Source organism: Meriones unguiculatus, chromosome 1 (genome assembly GCF_030254825.1).
Source record: "Meriones unguiculatus strain TT.TT164.6M chromosome 1, Bangor_MerUng_6.1, whole genome shotgun sequence".
In the NCBI taxonomy this organism is placed as follows: Eukaryota; Metazoa; Chordata; class Mammalia; order Rodentia; family Muridae; genus Meriones; species Meriones unguiculatus.
In genome coordinates this window covers 142,373,389-142,397,237 of record NC_083349.1, presented here as the reverse complement: position 1 = coordinate 142,397,237, position 23,849 = coordinate 142,373,389, and the positions used below count along the sequence as shown (strand labels likewise).

At 52.3% G+C, this 23,849-nt stretch overlaps 1 protein-coding gene across 2 annotated transcripts; it reads left to right on the top strand.

Annotated features, from left to right (window-relative positions):
• Nucleotides 1-418: 418 nt before the first annotated feature.
• Nucleotides 419-23,811, top strand: Atp8b2 (ATPase phospholipid transporting 8B2). Of its 2 annotated transcripts, XM_021646735.2 has the most exons (28): nt 419-570; nt 2,479-2,546; nt 4,556-4,614; nt 4,978-5,091; nt 5,210-5,308; nt 5,542-5,603; nt 5,700-5,772; nt 6,196-6,266; nt 6,503-6,582; nt 8,854-9,012; nt 9,166-9,254; nt 10,791-10,987; nt 13,461-13,669; nt 14,461-14,504; nt 14,962-15,127; nt 15,227-15,415; nt 15,549-15,664; nt 16,528-16,692; nt 16,778-16,889; nt 16,998-17,103; nt 17,261-17,393; nt 17,638-17,821; nt 18,322-18,545; nt 19,530-19,613; nt 19,865-20,110; nt 20,213-20,351; nt 21,560-21,690; nt 21,914-23,811. In XM_021646735.2, the coding sequence occupies exons 2-28, from the start codon at nt 2,516-2,518 to the stop codon at nt 22,190-22,192; spliced, it is 3,561 nt and encodes a 1,186-aa protein (XP_021502410.1). In that variant the 5' UTR covers nt 419-570; nt 2,479-2,515; the 3' UTR covers nt 22,193-23,811. The 2 variants fall into 2 exon arrangements, with proteins under 2 accessions (XP_021502410.1, XP_021502409.1); XM_021646734.2 differs by lacking the exons at nt 419-570; nt 2,479-2,546 and adding an exon at nt 2,967-3,334.
• The last annotated feature ends 38 nt before the right edge of the window (nt 23,812-23,849 follow it).

Genomic DNA, 23,849 nt, shown 5'->3' with positions numbered 1-23,849 from the left:
AGAAACTGAGGCACAAGCCAACACCCAGTCAATGCATAGCTGTGCCTTTTCAGGAGGGTGAATGGCCATGAGATGAGCCAGAGCGAGGAGGGAAGCAGAGCAGAGACTCGGGCTAAAGAGAAGCGCGCTAAGGGGCTTCTTCATCTCTTCTCCCGTACCAGGCTCCTCTCCGCAGACGTTCTCTGACAGAGAGAGCACCATTCTAGCATTCTCCCGGTTTCTGGCTCCCAAAATAAAGAAACAGCCTGGCAGCGCCCTCCAGCCCAGCCGAACGTCTGCGCGTACGGAACTGGCGCGCGGGACCCTCCCCTCCGCGCCAAGATGGCGCACGCCGCGCCCCTCACATCCCCAAAGCCCCTCCCGCCCCCCGCCCGTGGCCGCCTCCGTCACTTCCGCCCCGCGGCAGAAACTGACACAAAGTAGCGGGCCGGGGCCCCGGGGGCGGGGGGAGAGCCGGGCTGCCGCTGGGGGGCGGGAGCCTGCGGGCCGCGGAGCCGAGCGCCCCCGCCCCAGCCCCCGGCATGGGCCGGACGGGGCCGCCGGGCGGAGCGCCGAGCGCTGCGCGCTAAGGTGAGGCGCCGTCTCGGGGCCGGGGGTGTGGACCGGGAGGGCCGGCTGTGGGAGGCTGGAGAGAGCGGGTGGCTGTGCGCAGACTGGGAAGATGGGCGCCGAAGGGGCGTGCGGAGAGTTGGGGCGCGAGGGGTAACCCTGGGCTCAGCCTAGGGCGCTGATAGGATTTGTCCCGCGAAGGTGGAGGTCTCTCTGTGTCCCAAGAAAATCAAGGGTGCCGGAGGTGTTAGGTTTGGGAGCTCAGAGCTGTGCAGTGGGTCCTGGATACTGTCCTTGGCGAGGGAAGGAAGGTGGCCCCGGGTGTTAGTTTTCTCCTGTCTCGCTGACCTGCTGGCTTCCTCTGTAGAGACTCTTGGTTGGAAACAAGCAGAGGCCAGACCCAGAGGAGGAGCCCTTTTCCTTCGTGGAGCGTTGCCTCCTTCCCAGGGCTGGCTATTTTTATCCCAGATGTGGCTGCAGAGGGGGCTGGGGTAGGGTGACGGGGCAAGGCGACGTGGCTGATGGGCCTAACGGGTTTAAGAAAACCCAGGATATCCTGAGAGGGGGACCTTGTTTGCAGTGATTTCTATTACTGCGCCCCTCTCGATGCTTGGGGGCAAACACGTTTTCAGTCTGCCCAGGGTCTTCGAGGTAAAAGAACTTTCCTGATCCGTGTCCAGACTTGACTTTTGATGGTCAGCTAGCTCCGCTGTTAACTCTTTCAAAGGAGGAAGAGCGAGATCTTAGGGCTTAGGATGCTTGATAGCCTTCCACTAGGGTGGGGCTGGGTGGGAGCCAGTACTGCCCACCCTGCATCCTCTGCTTTAACCTCTGGCTCCACACCCCACCCTCCCATGACTCATGCTCTAGATTGGGTGGAGACCCTGGCTGGGGCCCTGGAAGAGGGTTTGGCATCGCCAAAATGTGCATGAAGTTTTCTTCCTGAGCCAGGGGGCAGGCAGCACTGTTGTTTGCCACAGTTGTGGAGAGTCAGGAGTGAAAAGGACTTATGCCACTCAGGATTGTCTGCTCCGAGGTCAAGGAGGGAGTGTGTGTTAGTGAAGGGATGGCTGGGGCCAGAGTCAGTAATTACAGAGTTTGAGCAGACAGGCAATTAGTATCTCTTGGGGTTGACAGGCTGGAGGCATGGGAACTAGGGAGGGGGAAGGCTTTCCATCTAAAGGAAGAGGGATTCGCTGCGGCCTGGACTTATACCTTTTCAGGAGAAAGTACATGGGAGGCGGATGGAAGCCGACACTTTCTGAACCTGTACCTAGTGTCATACCGACTGGACTAGACTTAGGTCAGAAAGAAAGGTGGCTCCTCAGCAGGGTTGGGAAGACCTCCCTGATGGCCCCAGGGGGTGGCTGGACAAGGTTGAGAGGAAGTGGTTTGGGGACTGTCCGCAGGAAGTGGTGGCCCTGCTTCTGATGAGCACTGCTCTGGGGAGGAGGTGATAATGGAAGTCCCAGTAATGAAAGTGGGGGTGGGGAAAATTATGAGCTCTCCAGAAGGGTGGAACATGCCCACCCTGTTTCCTGGTGAGCCAGGTGTTTCCTGGCGCATGCCGTCTCCACCCAGCCTACGAGGGGAAATGCTGCTTTCTAGGACAGGCAGCATTTGTCGCCACCAGGGGGGCACGCAGGACACCCATTGCACCTCAGGTGGATACCTCGAGAGCTCTCATTTGTCAATATCTGGTCTCTTCCAGGCCCTTTCCTATATGGATTCTGTAAATTCTCAGGCCCCTTATGTTATCTAGTTCAGAGGGAAGACCCTTCTTTCCTCTCAGGTATCCACATCAGGGCAGGAAGATGAGTGTTGCCGGAATTGGAGGCGGTGGGGAGGACAGGGGCAGAGCTGGGGTAACAATCTTCCGAAGGGGAAATGAAGAGTTCTCGACCACGTGTGTCTGTTGCTTTCTTGCAGGGTCTCCCATGGGAGTGCTGGAACCTTGCTGGGTGAGATGGCACTGTGTGCAAAAAAGCGCCCCCCAGGTAAAGAGAGGCAAGAAGTGGGTTTCTGGGACCATGGTGAAAATGGCCGTTATTATGACTTAGGGAGCCAGGGGAAGAGGGCCGACTAGTATGGTTCTTAGAAAAAGGGGATTAAGGCCCCTAGGCGTCCTGAGTGGGTAGCCTAAGAAACTGAATTCTTCGTTTCATCATTGGGCTGGTGCTCGGCCCTGGCTTAGATGCACCTGCAGCTCCTACTCTTTGGCCTGGGCACTTGGACTTAAGCCTCCTTTGCCTACCCACCGGAGTCCTTCTCGGTTTCCCGCGGAAGGAGGAGGGTGTGTGTGGGATGAAAGCCGTTGCCCTGGACAACGCGGGCGGTCGGCTCTCCCGCATTGGCTGGGGGAGAGGGCGGGGCCGCGCGCTGGCTTTCGCCTACGCGGCGCTGGCAGGCTTCGGCTCTGCAGTGGGAGCAGGTGGGGCGGAGCCTGGGGCGTGGGCACTGAGTCCCCGCCACTCGGAGCTCGACTGCCCGTCCTGAGACTCGGGAGTGGAGCTCCTGCAGAGCTGGTGGTCCCAGGCGCAGGTGGCCGCGAGGATGGCTTGGGCTGCGGGTGGCACGCACGCCCAGCGGCCGGGGCTCCCCTCTGCGTGGCCGCAGCTCTTCGCGCCTCCCTGGGGGGCCACCCCGTAGGCGCCGCTGAGGCCAAGGACAGACAGTGCGCCTTCTTAAAACGGGATCATGACGGTCCCCAAGGAGATGCCCGAGAAGTGGGCCCGGCCCGGGGCGCCTCCGTCTTGGAGCCAGAAGAAGCCTTCTTGGGGGACAGGTAACGGGAGGCAGAGTCCGGCAGCTCTTACACATCCGTGATTTGACTCCCTGTGACCTCCGCATTCCCTTGTCCTCAGCGTCCCTTCCTCCCCATGCTCCTTGTGGGGCCCTTTGGGATCCCCCTTCTTCTTTTGTGTGCTCCTTGGGGATTAGCATCTCAGTAGGAAAGGGGACCCTCTGAGGGAAGTTTTTGCGTGTTAAGTGGGCTCATTTGTCTGAGGACTCCGTGGCCTGGGGTTTGTTACTGCATTGTGCTTGTTGGGGGAAGAGGTCTGGAATTCTGTCAGATGTAAGGTAGCAAGCTTGCTGCATAACCAAGTTAATACTCTCTTTTAAGTCTGAGGAGGGAAGCCTTCACAGGGCTCCTCTTATTCGTGGCCCCAGAGTCTGCAGGGTTTAGGTTAAGTACAGCGAGGTGAGGGCCATTACTAGTGACATCCCTTTTAAGGGAAATATCTGTAAATGGTAGGGAGAAAGATCGCAGTTGCACCTCATCCTCTCTCCGTTTCTGCTCAGTCTGCATGACCCACATCTCTGACACACACACCCCCACACTTGAAGATGAGCTTTGCAATAGGATGATGTCATTGTCCACCAGTCAGAAGCTGCTTATGGTGACATGTGACAAGAGGCTCCTTTAGAGACACGTGGGCCTGGGATGCTGCGGCAGAGCCCTTCCAGGGCACTGTGACCCTGTGTTGGCAGCACCCACCGAGTTCCTCCTGAGATTAGGGTGAGAGCAGTGCTGTGAGGAGGTTTGCAGTGGTCTCCACAAGGAAGGTAGCTTTGTACTACCTCTCCATTGTGGTGGTGGATGTGTTAATAACAACAGTAAAGGGAGCTGGTTACAGGAGCGGTGGGGGAGGGCCTGAGAGCTCTGGGTGGACGACCTTGGCTGTTGATAGTCAGGAACAGAGGATGTGTCCTGTGCTGTGAGTGTAACCTAAAGAGTGGTAGCTCAGCACTTGGAAGGCTGAGGAGGACCAAGGCCAGTCTTCAGCACATAGAGAGACTTTGTTTCAAAAAGGGAAGTGGGGGAGTAGCATGCAGGGCCATGTGGCCTAAGTGCTGGCAACTGTGGACTAGAGCAAAGAGTTTAATGACACCAAAGCTGCATTCCGTGGAGAGAAGCAGTTGCTAAGCAGAGCCCTCACAGTGGTTGAGTAGAGCTGACTGAAGTTTGCTCCTCCTGACTTCACCTAACCTCTTTCTATTACAGAAGAAGAGCGGAGGGCACGAGCTAATGACCGTGAATACAATGAGAAATTCCAGTATGCGGTAAGTAAGCCCTCTTTCAGAGCTGGAAGGGAAGAGTATTGGAAGATTCAGTCTGAGGCTGGTGGCTGACTGGGAAGGGTGCTTGGGGAGTCAGAAAGACAAGGGCAGTTTCCATCTGCTTCTGGGCTGAACTTTTCAGGCTGTCAGTGAAGCAAAATCATTATCCTAGAGGACAAATGAATTGTCCTTGGAAGGCTTTCTTCCCTCTTCCTCTTCCCTGTGGTTGTTAGCAGGGTGTGTGTATGTGTGTGCACGTGTGTGTGTACAGGAGGTTTGGGAAGCACAGCTATGGATGAGGGAGTCTGGGTCAGGCTCTAGGTTGGGTTGAGGGGTGCCTCATTATCTCTCCTCCTGTTGCCGTAGAGTAACTGCATCAAGACCTCCAAGTACAATATTCTCACCTTCCTGCCTGTCAACCTCTTTGAGCAGTTCCAGGAAGTTGCCAACACCTACTTCCTGTTCCTTCTTATTCTGCAGGTAAGTGACCTCTCTTATATCTTCTGTAACTCACAAAGCTGAATAGAGCAAAGAAGAGGAAGGATTAGGGGCAAGAAGCCTCTGGGTGAGGGTCCTAGAAGCATACCTCTCTTTTCAGTTGATCCCCCAGATCTCGTCCCTGTCCTGGTTCACCACCATTGTGCCTTTGGTTCTTGTCCTCACCATCACAGCTGTTAAAGATGCCACTGATGACTATGTGAGTTGTTTACCTTCTGCTCTCCCTGCCCGCCATCCCCTCCTGTTCCTTCCCCATAGTCACTTTGGTGGTTTTGGTGTCCCTCATGCTCCAGCTCTATCTGGAGTACTTAGGCTGAGGGGTAGGCAGGGGCACTAGGGAGAGAGTCAGTCTGTGAACAGGTGTATGTTCCGAGAGTACTCTGAGTTCCAGGTGTAGGGAGAGGGGTCTCACTTCTCTGAGCTCTCTTTCAGTTCCGCCACAAGAGTGATAACCAGGTGAATAACCGTCATTCTCAGGTGCTCATCAACGGAGTGTGAGTGACTGTTAGCCCAGGGATGGGGGAGGAAGGAGGTTCCCACGAGAGCCTCTGTAGTTAGTGACAGCCTCTGTTGTCTCTTCTTTGCCGCAGCCTCCAACAAGAGCAATGGATGAATGTCTGCGTTGGTGATATTATCAAGCTAGAAAATAACCAGTTTGTGGCGGTAAGAGACAGGGTTCTTTTTCAGCAGTCTTCGTCTTTTGTGGAAAGGGACAATTCCTTCCTGGTTTTCTGTTGCCTCTTAACAATCATGGAAAGAGATTTTCCCGATGTTGAGCTTCTGTGTCATGTTAACATGGCCGGGACTACTTTTTCATGCTTCCCAAATTCAAAACAAAAAGAATACACCTGAATGCCAGCCATAATGCCATGGGCCTTTAATCCCAGAACAAAGGCAGAGGTAGAGGCAGATGGATCTCTGAATTCAAGGCCTGGTCTACATAATGAATTTCAGACCAACGTGACTATACATTGGAGACTCTGTCTCAGAACAGCCCCCCAAAAAGAAAGCCCTGGAGGGTGCCTCCCACTGAGAGCACTGAGGCGGGGCTTCGTGTGTGTGAGTTCTCATCAGGCTTTCTTGTAGGCGGACCTCCTTCTCCTTTCCAGCAGCGAGCCCCATGGGTTATGTTACATAGAGACCTCGGAACTTGATGGGTGAGTGCTTGTTGTCAGCTTTCTGCATGCATCTTTAGGGGAGGAGAGTTTACTTTGTATTTATTTATTTTTTTGAAGAAGGTTCCCAGGTCTGGGATCTGTACCTTTTAGGAAACTGAGGAGTAAGAAACTGTTAGACTTTCGCTGGGCCGAGCTGTGTGGGGTCAGGTGCCCAAGGATTGATCCCAGCTGCTTGGGGAGAGGCCAGAACTCAAGGGTATTGGTTGTTCTTCCAGAGAGACCAACATGAAAGTGCGCCAGGCAATTCCAGTGACCTCGGAGCTGGGGGACATCAGCAAGCTGGCCAAGTTTGATGGTGGGTAGTCCTGGCACAGCCTGGTTGGAGAAGGTGGGCTGGGGTTGGAGTCCAGAGCGGATCTCTGCTGTTGGCTTCTGGTTGCTGTGATCGAGCAGGGGTCTGGACATTGTCGGGAGGGACGTGACTGAATGGTTGGTGGTCCCCTTGGCTTTTGAACTGATGGTCATTTCAAGGGAGCTTTGTGGCTGATGGCGTGCTGAGAGAGTCAGCACATTCTTTCTGCTTATCAACTCAGAACAGTGGTTATGTCCCTCATGAGAAGTCAGCCTGTGTAGATGGGCTCTGCCCTCCTTAGGTAGCCATATTAGCTCATGGTTCCCTACAGATCTCTAACCATATGTAAGTGTGATCTTAGGAAAAGCTCTTCAGCACACCCTTTGCCTGTTAATACATCCTAAGTCTTATTTACATGTTTTGTGATAGTCCACATAGACCAGGCTGGCCTGGAACTCAGAGAGCTGCCTGCCTCTGCCCTCTGACTGCTGGGACTGTAGGTGTTACACTGCCCAGCCATCATCAGTATCCTCCCACCATATAAGGAGTTCGCCTTGTCCTCTTTAGTGTATTGTAGCTCAGTGCTATTCAGCCACCCATTGGCCATTTAGTCTTTAGTTCCAGTGATGCTTAAGTGAAAGTGTAGCAACCTATTCTGTATGTATAGCCTCAAGGTTGTGATTTTGGGAGCTGAGGACATGAATCAGCTGTCTAGCTGAACAAGCTTGAGGACCTGAGCCCAGCTGCCCAGCACCCATGTGAAAGCCAGCTGTGGAAACATACTGACAATCCCAGGGCCAGGAGGCAGACAGAGGGCGAGTCATGGGTTTCAGTGGACATTTAGGCTGACGAATCCTTGAACTCCAGGTTCAATAAGAGGGAGACCCTGTCCCAAACAATAAGGCAGAGAGGCTGGTTAGATGGCCCAGTGGATGAGGGCATTTGCCCAGCTATTTGAGTTGAATCCCTGGGACCCATAAGGTAGAAGGAAAGCACTGAATTCTGCAAAGTGTCCTATAACCTCCACACGCACACCCTGGCGCGGGTGTGTTCACGTGCTTGTGCGCACACAAGTGTAATAGGAAAGAGTTAAAGTGAGAGTGATACAGGGAGGATCCCACATGCATGTATCAAACACAAGTGGTGTTTTGGAGTCTAAGTATGGACTTTGTTGTGTTGTGCTAGGGATGAACCTAGGACCTAGGCAAGTGCTCTTCCACTGAGCTACATCGCTCTGAGAGTATGTGTTTAATAGTTCACACCACCTAGTTTTTCATTTCCCTTTCTGTGTAATGGAGAATGACCTTGAACTCCTGACCCTTCTTCACCCTCTGGAGTTCTGGGTTCCAGGCAGGCACTGCCATACCCAGTTTACACAGTGTTAGTTTTGCGCCCAGGGCTCCAGTGCCCTCCTCTTTTTTCTTGACAAGTTCTGCCAGCAGTGTGCCAGTATCCCATGTCCTTCTAGCACCCACCTACATGCACCATACACACAGCGCCCCTTCTCTGTTTGTTTGTTTGTTTGTTTGGTTTTTGAGACAGAGTTTCTCCGTGTAGCCCTGGCTGTCCTGGACTCACAGCAGTCTGCCTGCCTCTGCCTCCCTCAGTGCTGGGATTAAAAGCATGTGCCACTACACCCAGCTGCTACTTTTTCTATTACAAAACTTTTTGTTTTCTGAAGACAGGGTCTGAGTATGGAGCCCTGTAGCCAGAATTCTTTGTAGATCAGGTTGTTCTCAAACTCAAGAGCTCTACCTGCCTCTTTTTCCCCAGTGCTGGAGTTAGAGATGTGAACCACTAAGCCTGGATGTTTAAATTCAAAAAAATTAATGTTATTTTAAAATTTATTTGTGTGGAGGGGGTTGGAGAGATGGCTCAGGAGTTAAAGAGCATTGGCTGCTCTTCCAGAGGATCTGGGTTCAATTCCCAGCACCCACATGACAGCTCACAACTGTAACTCCTGTTCCAGGGATCCAACACCCTCACACAGACACACATGCAGTCAAATACCAATGTATTTTAAAATATTTATTTGTGTGTGTGTGAGCCACATGTATGCAGGTGCCTGTAGAGGCCAGAAGGGGGTATCAGATGCCCTGGATCTGGAGGTTTAGGTGGTTGTGAGCTGCTCAAGAATCCTGGGAAACAAACTTAGGTCCTCTGGAAGAACAAGAAGTTCTCTTAACCCCTAAGCCTCTGCCTAGCCCTGTAACTGCCTGTCTGTTTCCTTATGAGACTGAAGCCCGAGCGGTAGCACCTTTGTCTTCCACCCAGGCGAAGTCATCTGTGAACCTCCCAACAACAAGCTGGACAAGTTCAGTGGAACGCTGTACTGGAAGGAAAACAAATTCCCCCTGAGCAACCAGAACATGCTGCTGCGCGGCTGTGTGCTGAGGAACACCGAGTGGTGCTTTGGGCTCGTCATCTTCGCAGGTGAGCCTCCTGGCCTCCCTCGGGGTGTGGACAGAACTTTTGGGGGTGGGGGTGCTGGAGGTAGTGCCCCTCCATCCCTGGCTGTCTCTCGCCCGCCTGGTCTTCTGTTATCATGCCCTCGGATTGTTTATCTGGCTTCCCGTTATTTTCAAGGTCCTGACACTAAGCTGATGCAGAACAGTGGCAGGACGAAGTTCAAGAGGACAAGTATCGACCGCCTGATGAACACTCTGGTTCTCTGGGTGAGTCTCCCAGCTGCCCCTACAGCCTTCCCTGAGGTCTTCCCTTAGGTCTGTCTGCTCCTTTGGTTCTTCTCTAGGCAGCAGCCAGGCGTGGCTGCTCAGGCGTGGCTGCTCAGGCGTGGCTGCTCAGGGGTGGTGTTTATTTCAGACTTGTGGGTGTTTTTAAAAGCCTTAGGGACATGCATAAATCAACAACTTAAAGAGAGCTAAAACAAACCACCCCTCTGTGGGCTCTGTTATGACTGCATCGTAACGTGCGTGTGAGCTGCTAGCTATTGCCAGGGACAAGGAGGCCTTCATAGAGATGGAGTCAGAGTTAAAAAGAAAAATTTCCATGGAGAAGATGGTAAGCAGGGTTATTCTCCAACTTCTAAGGATGAAGGATCCCAAGGGGAAAGTTCTCTTTGCTCACTTTGGCAGTTCCTGAGCCCTTCTCCTGTTTGTCTAGAATTGGAGTTGCTTTTTGGACTTTCTCCTTCTGCCCACAACATGCTAGCTTCGGCAGCCCAAGGGCAGCCACAGTTGAGTTTTCCACCCTAGCCTTAAAGGGCATGCAGAAACTCAGGCTGCAGTAGGGTTAATCCCACATACAAATGCTCTTCTTGCCCCCTGGTGGCCACTGCCCAGGATGACATCTGTCTGTCAGAGCTTCAACATAGGAGCAGTTTGGGAAGTAGTTGCTGGAGACCAGACAGTTGTCTCCATTATTCCCTTCCTGTGTTCTTTCTCACTCAGATAAAGTTGAGTTCTGTAGCCCAGACTAGCCTTGAACTCAGGGTCCTCCCAAGCCAGGCCTGGTGGCTCATACCTGTAATCTTAGCATTTGGGAGGCTGAGGCAGGATGATTGCCACAGGTTTGAAACCAGCCTTGTCTCAGAACAAAACAAAAAAAAAAAAGTGAAGGAAGGCCTTATGATATAACTTAGTAGTAGATTGCCTAGCACGCAGGGGGCTCTGGGTTTAATTCCCAAGAAGAGAAAAAGTATTCTATACAATACATATGTTCTGTTGGCCTTGTGTGGGCCAGCACAGCAGGTAGGTCGCTTACAATAAGCTTTTTTTTTTTCTTTTAATTTCATGTGCATTGGTGTTTTACCTTTTGTCTGTGAGAGGGGGTCAGATCCTCTAGAACTGTAGCTGCAGACAGTTGTGAGCTGCCATGTGGGTGCTGGGAATGGAACCCAGGTCCTCTGGCAAGAGCAGCCAGTGCTCTTAACCACTGGGCCAGCTCCCCAGCCCCTACAATAAGCTTCTTAATCGTGGAGAAGTAGCTTACACCAGCCTCGCCCTTTAAGGACTCCAGGGAGTTCAGATTGGAAGCTACTTAATGTTTCCGCTTCCGTGACCTAGGGATGAGAACATGCACAGAGAAAGGGCCACGTGCCCCAGTGGCAGACAAGCACCTGCCGCCCATCCTGGTCCCTTCCAGCCTGCAGCACAGCAGTGCTGGAGCTCTTACGGGCTCGACATGTCAGTCGGCCTCTTCAGGGAACTCTCTAAGCCCCTGTCCCATCTGTGCTTTTCATTCCTCCTCAGATTTTTGGATTCCTGGTCTGCATGGGGGTGATCCTGGCCATTGGTAATGCCATCTGGGAGCACGAAGTCGGGACACGCTTCCAGGCCTACCTGCCCTGGGACGAGGCGGTGGATAGTGCCTTCTTCTCTGGCTTCCTCTCCTTCTGGTCCTATATCATCATCCTCAACACCGTTGTGCCCATTTCACTGTATGTCAGGTATGTGTTCTCTCCAGGGAGCCCTCAGTGGTGCCTTGCTCACTTTTCCAGGAAGGCAAAGCCTTGAGAAGGAATATGGAGTCCTTTCTATACTGTGACCATTTTATGTTACCTGTTAATTTTTTGTATCAGTCTCCTGGCCTCTGGATTATATTGAAGTAGAAACTACATTGGTTTATTCAGCACTGCATGCTATTGTATACCTATTTTGTGACGTGCCTACAAAAGTGAACACTGATCTCCTTCCCTTTTGAAGCTTCAGTATGATAGAGGAGGAAAACCCTGAACATGTCACAGAGTAGAAGTTGTTCTACCTTGAAGCGTCTGTGGAAAGCTGGGGCTACTGAGTTGTGTAGGTTGCTTTTGCCCTCAGTGTAACAGATTGGCTGACCTGGGGCTAGAACCAGTGCCAGCCCCTGAAGCAGCACGTGCTAGGCACCAAGTTCTCTGAGCAGTTTAGTTAGGAATACTTCTCACATGAGGAGAGGGCAGCATGGGGTAGGTGAAGTTGGAGGAGAAAGAGACCAAGGACAGGCAGATGAGAAGCTGGGAATGACATAGGGGCAGTCAGGAGCTTCAGCCGTGTGCAAGAAGCCACAGGGGAGAGATCTGAAAATGGAAGCATTCTCTGTGTTGTTAAGGGTGTCTGTGCACCTGCAGGAATGGCTCTTGAAAACACCTGAGGAGTAAACAGTCTTTGGGAGTGCTTTAGCAGTCGCTGGCTGTTGTGTGCAGTGTGCGTGGGACATTTGCAGTCAGGAGAATGTTAACAAGCAAAGGCCAATGAGGACAAAGGAAGGAGGGGGCAAGAAAGGGGAGGACAGAACCCAAAAGTCTTTCCTGCTTAGCGCTTGGCATCGAAATAAGGAAGCCTGGGACTTGAATCAGTCACTGTGTATCCAATGCCAGTTTGGAACTGGTACTCCTCCTGCCTCAGCCTCTCCAGTGCTGGGACTGCAGTTTTGCACTGTTACAGCGGGCTTAGCCCATGGCCTTTTAAAGGAAGTCCTTGTGCAGATGCTCCAAACTCTTTCTCGCTTTCATTTTCAGTTAACAAAATGCCCGGAATTGTGCTCAGCTCTCCTCATTAGCCCAAATCCTAGTGATGATGGCTGTGAGAGAATGAATCACTTCTGCCTGGTGGGCTTCAGAGCAGGAAGGAGGGGATCGGAGGTTCTGGGTTGATTGTCTTGCCGCCTACTGTTAGCCATGTGACCTCAGACTAGCCCACAGTCACTTAGGGCCTCACTGCTGTCTGTCTTCCCTTCCTGTCTGACACCTGTGTTCCTTCATAACGATGTTTCCAACAAGGCACCAGATTGGAAAATACATTTGGCCTGGCATCTTTTGCCTGTATTCACAGCACGTGGAAAGGCTAAGGCAGGAGGACTGCCACAAATGTGAGGTCAGCCTTGGCTCCAAAACAAGGCCCTGGCCCCGCTCCCCCCCTAAAAAATAACAACAACAAAAAAAAAAAAACCAAGCACAACAGTAACAACAAATTCCTTTGCAAATATTGGGTACTGCACCTGACACTGTCTTGATCACTCGCTTCTTTGCTGTTATTTAAATGTTTTCTTGCTTACGAGCTAATTTTGTTCTTCCGCTCTTGCTGTACCTGCTTTGTATCTAAGTTCACTTGGAGCTCTCCGTCGCTGCCTAAGATTCAGGCTGAATCAGCATTCAAGTGTGGGGGAGGGTGGGAGCAGGGTTGATTAGCTGCCTGGCAAAAGGCCGTGACAACATTCCCAGGTATCTCATTTTTGCTCAGTGACAGGATCTTGATAGGGCCTCAGTCAAGTTGAAGCAGGGTTTCAGATGTGTGGCCCACTGCTGGGCCATCCTGGACCCAAACATAGAATTCTTTTCTGGGAATGTTAACAGCACACACCCTAAAATTAACGAGCTGACAGTCCCTTGCCCTGTGACTTGGTGTGAGCACGCTCCCCTGTTCATCAGGCCTCTGCTTCCCAGTGTGCAAGCAAAGCCCTTGCCTGTGCTGTGCAGTGAGGATGATGGGGTCCAGAAGCTTCTTGGGCTCTTTCCCCGTGTGACCTCTTGGAGGTGACTGTTGCTGCAGCAGCCACAGCACCCTCATTATTAATCTCTTTTTCTCTCCCTCCCTCTTGCATTTTCTCTTATATTTTTCTGCATGGTTTCTGTATTTAGTCCTGAGGTAAGAACTGGCCGAGTGCCTTGTGTGCAGTTCCTCTTCCTTCGCTGCCTTTGCCATCCGTCCTGTCTCCCCAGAGCCTTTGCGCCTTTCTGTGTGGAGAGCATCAGGAGGGCTGGGGCGGGGAGCTTTGTCAGCGGTACACCTGCAGGCTTCCCTTTCCCCTCCCAGCCAGGTTCCTGTGCCCAGGTGTCTTCTCCATTTCTGTTTCTCCCCAGGCCAAGTGCCTGCCGGCAAGGCGGGTGGGATGTTTTCTTCCCTCCCTGCTGCCCAGCCCTCAACCTCCTGTCCCCTGTGCAGTGTGGAAGTCATCCGTTTGGGCCACAGCTACTTCATCAACTGGGATAAGAAGATGTTCTGCATGAAGAAGCGGACCCCTGCAGAGGCCCGCACCACCACGCTGAACGAAGAGCTGGGCCAGGTGGAGTACATCTTCTCTGATAAGACAGGCACGCTCACCCAGAACATCATGGTGTTCAACAAGTGCTCCATCAATGGCCACAGCTACGGTGAGGCTTAATGCTGAGGGCGAGGGCTTACATTTTGCCTGGAAGGACAGTGGCACTGGGGCTCCTTTAGCTGTCCTGACCCTGGGTTTTACCTCTTTCCTGTTTGGGTTTGAAGGAGCTAGAAAGGCTATGCCCTGTATCCTGTTCTGGGAACTGTACTGAGAATCCTTTCCTTGCTCTCCCTTGGAGCCCTTGCCCTGATCTCAGCTCTTCCACCAGGGTGATGCCTTGTTTATATGAAGTGAGCCCCAAGACACTTGCCTGTGGGCATCCCCCTGGGGTGTACCTCGGCTGCCCAGTGAAGTACAGCTTTCCCTGCTGCTGCAAGGGGTCCTTGTGAGTCTCTGGAATGCAACTGTAGGCTTTCTGGTGTGGCCGTGTCACAGTGGCTTGAGGCTGAGCCGCTGGGATGGTGTGGGGCCGCGTGTGTGCAGGTGTGAGAGACCCTTCAGTAACTGGTGTTTTGTAATAACCTAGACTTCATGGCCAGGGTGTGAGGCATCTTCTGCTTTCTGGGCCTGGAAGGTGCCAGGCACCCAGCAGGAATGCTGGGAGAGGCAGGCAGAGCGTTGGAGTCGCCCTTGTGGGGAGAGCTATAGGGAGGTGGCTGGGGTGGACATGCTGAGCAGTGGGCACTATGACCCCTGTGGCCAGGCTCCTAAGGTCTGCAGGATGAGTGTGGGGGGCATCTCTAGGGTGAGTAGGCCCAAGTCTGCACTAGAAGCTTTCCCGTGCTGCTCTGGGGAGTTGCAGTGCTGATAGCACCTTTCCTTCTGTTTGGATACGTGTAGGTGATGTGTTTGATGTCTTGGGACACAAAGCCGAATTGGGAGAGGTAAGATCCAGTCTCCATGAGTATTGTTTATGCCAGTTAGACACAGTCAGGACAGCTGGCCAGCAATAGCTGGCGTAGATGGGAACAGCGTGTCGTCTGGGCACGAAATGGAGAACTGCAGAGAAATGGGTGTTTAAGGAGAGCGGGCAGCAAGGTGGGGAACTGCTGGATTAGGCGCATGCACATGTGTAATCTCACACTTGGGAGGCTGAAGAAGGCTCACAGCCTTGAAGCAAGCCTGGCTTATAAACAGAATTCCAGGTCATCCCAGGCTGCATATTGAGACCCTTTTTCAAAGATACGGGAAAAAACTAAAAATAAAAAAAGCTCAGCTAGACTTCCGAGGCCCAAAGTATCCAGTATCCAGGATCCTGGGCTCTTTCTGAGAGGTGGGAGACCAGAGAGTGATTTTTCTGGGGTGTGGCCTGGCAGCTCAGGGTTCTCTTGTCTGTTCCAGAGACCAGAGCCTGTTGACTTCTCCTTCAATCCTCTGGCCGACAAAAAATTTTTGTTTTGGGACCCAAGCCTCCTGGAGGCTGTCAAGATGGGTGACCCTCACACACATGAATTCTTCCGTCTCCTTTCCCTGTGTCACACTGTCATGTCAGAAGAAAAGAATGGAGGTGAGCTGAGGAGCTCCTTGCTGCTGTGCTGGGGCTTCCTAGGAAGGCAGGTAGCCGGGATGGTGGCCACCTACTGCACATGCTCCTTTTCCCTTCTAGGAGAGCTGTTCTACAAAGCTCAGTCTCCGGATGAGGGGGCTCTGGTCACCGCAGCCAGGAACTTTGGTTTTGTGTTTCGCTCTCGTACCCCTAAAACAATCACTGTCCATGAGATGGGTACCGCCATCACCTACCAGCTGCTGGCCATCCTGGACTTCAACAACATCCGAAAGCGGATGTCAGTAATAGGTGAGTGAGGCCGGGACCAGGAAGTTGAGATGTGGGGCAGTAGATGGCCCCGGTGAGGATGGTGCTAGGGGCACGCTTGTTGATATATTTAGTGGGTATTCTGTCTGAAATTTTCTCCCTGTGCCATTCACAGTGCGGAATCCAGAGGGGAAGATCCGACTGTACTGCAAAGGGGCTGACACCATCCTGCTGGACAGGCTCCACCCGTCTACCCAGGACCTGCTCAACAGCACCACTGACCACCTGAATGTAGGTGTGATGGCCTGGGCTTCTGTGCTTCTCAGCACTGTGGGCTGGCAAGGGCATGTTTTATGTGCGTTGGTGTTTTGTGTGTATTCATATCTGTGTGAGGGTGTTAGATCTCCAGAACTAGAGTTACAGACAGCTGTGAGCTGCCATGTGGGTCCTGGGAATCGAACCTGGGTCCTCTGAAGGAGCTGCCAGTGCTCTTAACTGCTGACCCATTTCTTCAGCCCCATTTTGTCCTTTTGAAAATAAAAGTGTGTGTGTGTTTATGTGTGTGCATGTGCGTAGTTGATAATGTATGTGGCGTGCACACCATGGTGTGTGTGTGGAGATCAGAGAACAACTTGAAGGAATGGGTTCTCTCTGCCTTGTGGCCTCTGGGGATTACGCTCAGGTCTCCAGCCTCGGCAGCAAGCACTCGCTGCCACCCCACCAGCCCACGATGTCCTTCTTCTTGGTGGGTTTTCATTTTGTTTTATTGAATACATTTGATCTCAGTATGTGGCATAGGAGGATCAGGAGTTTGGGGCTAGCCTGGGCTACTTGAGACCTTGTCAACAAACCAACCAGGAAGGTCATCAAAACGGTTCATCACATAGAGGCACTTGAGGCCAATCATAATGACATGAGTTTGATCCCAGAACCTGTATGGTGGGAGGATATAGCCAACTTCTGTTGACCTCTTCCTATGTGCCATGATATACACCGATACACACACAAATACAGAATAACGTTAGACATTTAAAACATTCCCGCCAAAGATTATCTGAGCTATCTGTTGAGATCTGAGTTTCACTCCTCTTGCTGTGTTTTCCAGAATCCTAGAATTTCTAGCATTCCCTTGGCTTTCCCTACTCTTCCTCCAGGAGTATGCGGGGGACGGGCTGAGGACCCTGGTGCTGGCCTACAAAGACCTGGATGAAGAGTACTATGAGGAATGGGCCAGGAGACGCCTTCAGGCCAGCCTAGCCCAAGACAACCGAGAGGACAGGCTGGCCAGCATCTATGAAGAGGTTGAGAGTGACATGATGGTATGGTCAGGACAGGACAGACTGGGGCAGGCCGTGGTGACGCAGCGCCCACAGCTCTCCTCAGAAGCCCCTGTGATCTTTTCAGCTGCTGGGCGCCACAGCCATCGAGGATAAGCTTCAGCAGGGAGTTCCAGAGACCATTGCCCTCCTGACTCTGGCCAACATCAAGATCTGGGTGCTGACTGGGGACAAGCAAGGTGAGTGCTCACAGGGCAGAGTTGGTGGCAGATGTCCTGCGCTTGAGTGGAGCAGCCCCCAGGAGGGAAAGCACCCCGACCTGCGGCACCTTTGTTTTCTCTTGGCAGAGACAGCTGTGAACATTGGCTACTCCTGTAAGATGCTGACTGATGACATGACAGAGGTGTTCATTGTCACGGGCCACACTGTCCTGGAGGTGCGAGAGGAGCTCAGGTAAACGAGAGCCTGGGGAGGCAGATGCCCAGAACTGTGCCCAGGTACTAGCAGGCTAGATTTTTCCTTCTGCCGCTGTCCTGGAGCCTCCCACCCTACCCCCCCCCCCCCCCCAGCCCACACACACCCACACACAGTTTCTTTCCTGCCCTCACAGGAAAGCCAGGAAGAAGATGGTGGATTCATCCCACACTGTGGGCAACGGTTTCACCTACCAGGGGAACCTTTCTTCTTCTGTCCTGGAGGCTGTTGCTGGGGAGTACGCCCTGGTCATCAATGGGCACAGCCTGGTAATACTTGCCATCTTTAGTTTGGAACAGGCTACCAGGCAGGGGAATGTTTAGACCTTGTTGAGTGTTTGCCCATAGTTGCTCTGTTCCCTGTTGGCAGAGATGCCTATAAACCCTGGCTATGCTTTCTCTCGGTTTGGCCTTAGAATCTTACCTTGCTTTAACTTCCCTTGACAAGATCAAGGGACCAGAAGAGCTGAGGTGTCCCCTGGGAAGACTTCGACTTCGTGTTTCTCTGTTTCAGGCTCATGCCTTGGAGGCTGACATGGAACTAGAGTTCCTGGAAACAGCATGCGCCTGCAAAGCTGTCATCTGTTGCCGGGTGACACCCTTGCAGAAGGCACAAGTGGTGGAACTGGTTAAGAAGTACAAGAAGGCAGTGACACTTGCCATTGGGGATGGAGCCAATGATGTCAGCATGATTAAAAGTTAGTGTGGGGACCCTGAAGTGGGCTCAGTGGCTGTTCTTCCAGAGGTCCTGAGTTCAATTCCCAGCAACCACCTGGTGGCTCACAACCATCTATAATGAGATGTGGTGCCCTTTTCTGGCGTGCATGCACACATGCTGGCAGAACACTGTGTATCTAATAAATAATAAGTAAATCTTAAAGAGTGTGGGCTGGGCTATCTGTGAGGTCTCAGGACTAGGGAGGAGTGAGCAGGGCCAGGGCTGTGACTAGGTGGGAGGAGCGAGCAGGGGTGGGGCTGTGGCTGGGTGGGTGGGGTGGGGTGGGACTGTGACTGAGTGGGAGGAGCAAGGGGCGGGGCTGTGATTGGGTGGGTGGAGTGGGGGTGGGGCTGTGACCGGGTGGTAGGAGTAAGAGGTGGGGCTATAACTGAGTGGGAGGAGCAAGGGGCTGGCAGGGCTGTAACTGGTAAGATCTGAAGTATATGGTCCTCATGTTTGTGTTATCTTTTGTCTCTGCAGCTGCTCACATTGGCGTGGGCATCAGCGGGCAGGAAGGGATCCAGGCCGTCCTGGCTTCTGATTATTCCTTTTCCCAGTTCAAGTTCCTGCAGCGCCTCCTGCTGGTGCACGGTCGCTGGTCCTACCTGCGCATGTGCAAGTTCCTCTGCTATTTCTTCTACAAGAACTTTGCGTTCACCATGGTCCACTTCTGGTTTGGCTTCTTCTGCGGCTTCTCAGCTCAGGTAGCAAGCGTTTCTAGACCTCTGTGTAAGGCCGGCTGGGAGAGCCCAGTGCTTGTTGTGTGTTCTTAAAGACTTGAGTTCAGATCCCTAGAATCCATGTAGAAGTCACACGCAGCACATCAACCTTGTGACTGTAGGAACTGGAAATGGAGATGAGAGAATCTCTCGAAGCTTGTGGTCCAGCTAGCCTGGCTTACATAGTGGCGGGGACTATGTCTCAAACAAGGACCAACAGCCAATGGTTGTTCTTTGTCTTCATGAACACCATAGCACACACAGGCTCCCCAAACAGGCACACCCTCACATTGAGAAGTAAATAAATGTGAAGTAAATAATTGACTGGTTCCATTATTTAGTACATATGTTTAATAAATGTTGGTGTTTCTTTTTACTCTTTCTTTTGGGGGGCATGGTCTCATGTAATACAGGCTGATCTCTCTCTTATTTTTTAATATATAGAAATCTTGCTTGTTTTTAAATTTATTTATTTATTTATTTATTTTAATGTAGGAGTGCTCTGTCTGCAGGTACACCTGCATCCCAGAAGACAGCATCAGATCCCTTTGTAGATGATTGTGAGCCACCATGTGGTTGCTGGGAATTGAACTCAGGACCTCTGGAAGAGCAGCCAGTGGTCTTAACAGCTGAGCCATCTCCTCAGCCCTGAGGCTGACCTCTTATGTACTGTGTGGCACCACTTGGCTTTGTTCTCTGAATCTGGGTGGTGCACACTTATCCCAATACTCAGGAAGTAGAGACGGGGGGGGGGGTCTCTACTTTCTTTTGAGGTCAGTTTGGACAGGTCAACCTTAACTACATAGGAAACCCTATCTTAAAGTGAACAAGCGAAGAGTAAAGCGTTTGTTGGAGAGTGGAAAGCCTAGGACCTGAGGGACGTTGGTAGGGCTGCTGGTGCTGGAGCCTCTTTCCGTGCCTAATTCCTAGAGAAGGCTCATTGCATCCTCCTGCCCTGTTCTCTTGCAGACTGTGTATGACCAGTATTTCATCACGCTGTATAACATCGTGTACACTTCCCTCCCGGTCCTGGCCATGGGGGTCTTTGACCAGGTATGGGGAGTTCAGAGGTCAGGCTGGAAGGGGAGAGTACTGCCGTGAAAGGGCATCTGATACCACAGCAGGTGTGGGGCGGGCCCTGCTGCCAGCTGGAGAGGGAGTAGGGCTATTTCCCCTGTGGCTCTGGAACCTGTAATTGCCCTGGGTTGCTGAACACAGATAGATTGGGAGAATCTAGCTTGAGCCTGGATCTGTCCTGGACGGGAGAGCATCTGTGCGGCAGCTTCTGGGGCCCTCCTCCACAGGATGTCCCGGAGCAGCGGAGCATGGAGTACCCTAAATTGTACGAGCCAGGCCAGCTGAACCTGCTGTTCAACAAGCGGGAGTTCTTCATCTGCATCGCGCAGGGCATCTACACCTCCGTGCTCATGTTCTTCATTCCCTACGGGGTGCTCGCGGAGGCCACGCGCGATGACGGCACCCAGCTGGCCGACTACCAGTCCTTCGCAGTCACCGTGGCCACGTCGCTGGTCATCGTGGTCAGCGTGCAGGTAGGGGGCCGTCTCTCGGCCAGCCCTCCCGAGGGCTGTCCCCACATCACATGCTGTTTCTGATGGCGGGACATTCCTACTTGTGATAACTATTTTTTGCAGATTGGGCTAGATACAGGTTATTGGACAGCCATCAACCACTTCTTCATCTGGGGCAGCCTCGCCGTTTACTTTGCCATCCTCTTTGCCATGCATAGCAACGGGCTCTTTGACATGTTTCCAAACCAGTTCCGGTTTGTGGGTAAGTGCCTGCAGCATCCTTTTTAATCAGTGATGAATTGTATGTGTTCTAGGAACAACAGGGTAGACAGCTGGCACTTATCAGTACTCCACATGCCAGGTACTTTGCAGGCCCTGCCGCCAAGGAGCGTCTATGTCTGTGAGAGGGATGGATAACCCTTTCCTGGCTGTGGAGGGTCAGAGCTCCACGGAAGTCAGGGATGGCAGGCTTCGTGGTCAGCAGACAGCCACTGGGGATGGCCAGGCACAGTCCTGTAGAGGAGAGTGCTGTTAGTGAGCAGAGCCAAGCATGTGAAGGGAGAGCCTGTGTGGGGCAAGAGGCCTTGGGAAGCAGGGGGAAAAGAGAGAGGACTCTGAGTGCTGGGCTGCTAGTGTGCCTTGCTTTGCCCTGTTGGAAGTCTTCATTAGAGAAAGGAGGTAGATGGCATCAAAACGTTTTCCTTTTGTTTGTCTGTTGTTTCGTTCTTTTCCAAAGCTAGCTTTTGAATATAGCAAATACAGGCTGCCACATGTCTCCAATTCCAGTGCCTGAGAGGCGGAAGCAGGAGGGTCAGGAGCTCACAGTCTTTTCTCTGTTGCTTAGCAAGTTTCAGAATAAAGCCTGAACTACACAAGCGTCTGTCTCAAGACAAAAATATGTAGAAAAGAGGGTTGTGGGCTCGGGGCAATCACTCAGCAGGATGCTTGCCTTCCATGCATAAAGGCCTTGGTTCCATTGGAGGGTTTGAGCAGGAAGTACATAAACCAATTTCTGTTTCTAAAGGCTCGGTGTTACCATATTTGGATAACAAAGTAGAAGGGTGCAGGTAGAAACAGGTTGCTTAGGACCTCTGTCAGGAATCGAAGTAGGACTATGGGCTCTTGAAATTCTTTAGGTTTTTAGAATATGGAGCCAGTAGACTAGATTGTGAGTTTGAAGACGAGAGAGGAGTGAGGTGGGCATTGTAGTTTTAGCCTAGGTGAGTGTAAGTATTTCCTAGCTTGAAAAGGCACAGAGCAGATCTGGGGTCCATCACGTGGGCTATATCAGCCTGGAGATTCTTTGAGACCAGAGACAGTTTTGGAGAAAAGCATGTGGGTGGCAGACAGAAAGAAAAAAAGAAGTCAAAGGTGGCTTGGGTTTTGAGGTTGAGGACATGGAACCTTCAGAAATAGCAACAGGGAAGTGAAAAGATCCCCTGTGTCAACTGCGTGACTCCTGTCCCTCAGGGAATGCCCAGAACACCCTGGCTCAGCCCACCGTGTGGCTCACGATCGTGCTCACCACAGCCGTCTGCATCATGCCCGTGGTAGCCTTCCGCTTCCTCAGACTTAGCCTGAAGCCGGATCTCTCCGACACGGTGAGAAGCCAGGCAAAGCTGGCGGTAGGCCTTGGGGGGCAGCTGCGATGGGGCAGGAAGAGCCTCTTTTGCTTGGGTGCTATAGAGCTCTGTCTGGGCTGCAGAACCCTGGGGGCTCACGCCGCACATGGCTACGGAAGTTCCTGTGCTGATCTGCTGTGGTTCTGCGCCATGGCCGTGCGAGAGGACACTGAAGGGCTCCCCTTCCCTGTGCCCTCCTCAGGTCCGCTACACCCAGCTGGTAAGGAAGAAGCAGAAGGCACAGCACCGCTGCATGCGGCGAGTGGGCCGCACTGGCTCCCGGCGCTCCGGCTATGCCTTCTCTCACCAGGAAGGTTTCGGAGAACTCATTATGTCTGGCAAGAACATGCGGCTCAGCTCCCTGGCCCTGTCCAGCTTTAGCACACGCTCCAGCTCCAGCTGGATTGAGAGCCTGCGCAGGAAGAAAAGTGATAGTGCCAACAGCCCCAGCAGTGCGGCTGAGAAGCCGCTCAAGGGCTGAAGACCTGGGACCGGCTGTGCCAGGGACCAGAGCTCATAGGGCCGCTGTCTGCAAACTGCTGGTCCTCCCTTCATGCAGCCTGCCTCCTCTGCCTGGTGGACTGCCCTCTGGGTCTCGCCAGTTTGTAGGAGTGAAGGGAGTGGGCCCCAGGGGCAGAGCAGGGGTTCGGGCCTTGGATAGGGGCCGCAGTGAGGGACCAGATGTGGAACCAAAAAACATGAAAAAAACCCTATAAGGTTAGGTCCACCCCTGTCCTACTTGGAACCCACAGGGAGACTATAATCTCCATATTTTTTTACTCCTGTTCTCCAGAGGCCCTTGTGCCCCTGTTCCTGAATTACACAAGAATGTATCATGCTGGGAAGCCAGAGTCCCTCACATCATCGTATGTCCTCTTGGTTTATGTTTGTGTTGTTCGGCTCTGTCTTTTTTTATTTGGTAAGTGGAGGAGGCCTTTGTGTGACTTCATGTTGTGGTTAGTGTCTTAACTGTCTTGGGAAGAGGGGGCTGGCACACACTGGGATGCCCTACCTGGTGGAGTGGCTGGGGAGGGGCCACGTTTCGTGGGTCACCTTTAGGGTGCTAGTGTCCTTATGGGGTACAGGAGCCACCAGATAGGGAAGGACTGTCAGTGGGAGGCTGCTGAGAGAGCGGGAAGGAAGAATGGTCCTGGCTCCTTCCTCACCTGTGCTGTGGCCTCTCCAGGGCACACATACGGGTTCTTGGATTTCCTAAGTCCTGCTGGTGTTGGGCTAGAGCCCAGATAGTGGCCCCATGGTTCTCAGTGAGCTAAAGCTCAGTATAAAGTGTAGTGCTGGGACAGGGAAAGCCGATGATTCCTCAGCGCACTTGCTTCCAGCCTCCCTCTCTCCCTCCCTCCTTAGCCGGTGCTTTTTCTGCCTACCCTGAGGTGGGGCTGAAAGGGAAGCTGGCCGCAGCTGCTTTGACCCAGTAACCTAGGACCCTGTCCTCTGGCTCTGCTGTGGGGGTGTGTGGGGAAACCTGTGCAGCCGGGGAACTGCTGGCTCCATCTGTACCCTCTTCACACCCGGCTCCTGAAGTCAGGTACTTCTTGAGTTGCTGCCTTGCCAACTTCCAAAATAATCCTTTCCCTTTGTTTGCTAGCAGCAGAGTAAGGGGTGGGGAGTGGTGTGGAGCTGGAGGTCAGGGCACAGGAATCTAAATGTTCCATGTAGGAGTCCCGAAGGAGCCAGAGGTCAGCTGCTGTGAAGCAGGGCTGCCAGTGTGGGGAGTAGGAAGGGGAAGACGTGATGGGGAAATCCCTTTTGGCCACACAGTTTACAAGCCCAGTGTCATGTCTGTTTGTGTGTCTCTTAGGAGGAAAGTGATTTTTATACCAAAGAGGAAATGATTTTTTTCGTATTTGGTTTGTCTATATTATATAAATACATATTATATATATATATGTATATATATATATAGCTATATATTATTTTTTTTGGTTCTCTCTCATTTTTTTTAGGGAGGGAGGAAAGTACCACATTGCATTAAGCTGTAATTAAGGAACATTCTGTATAATTTATGACGTTTATATAATTGCAAAAATTATATCATTTTATGGATATAAAAATGCCTTTTTATAAAATTCCAATTTCTGAGAGGTGGGTAATTTGTCTCTTTTTTTTTTTATATTTAA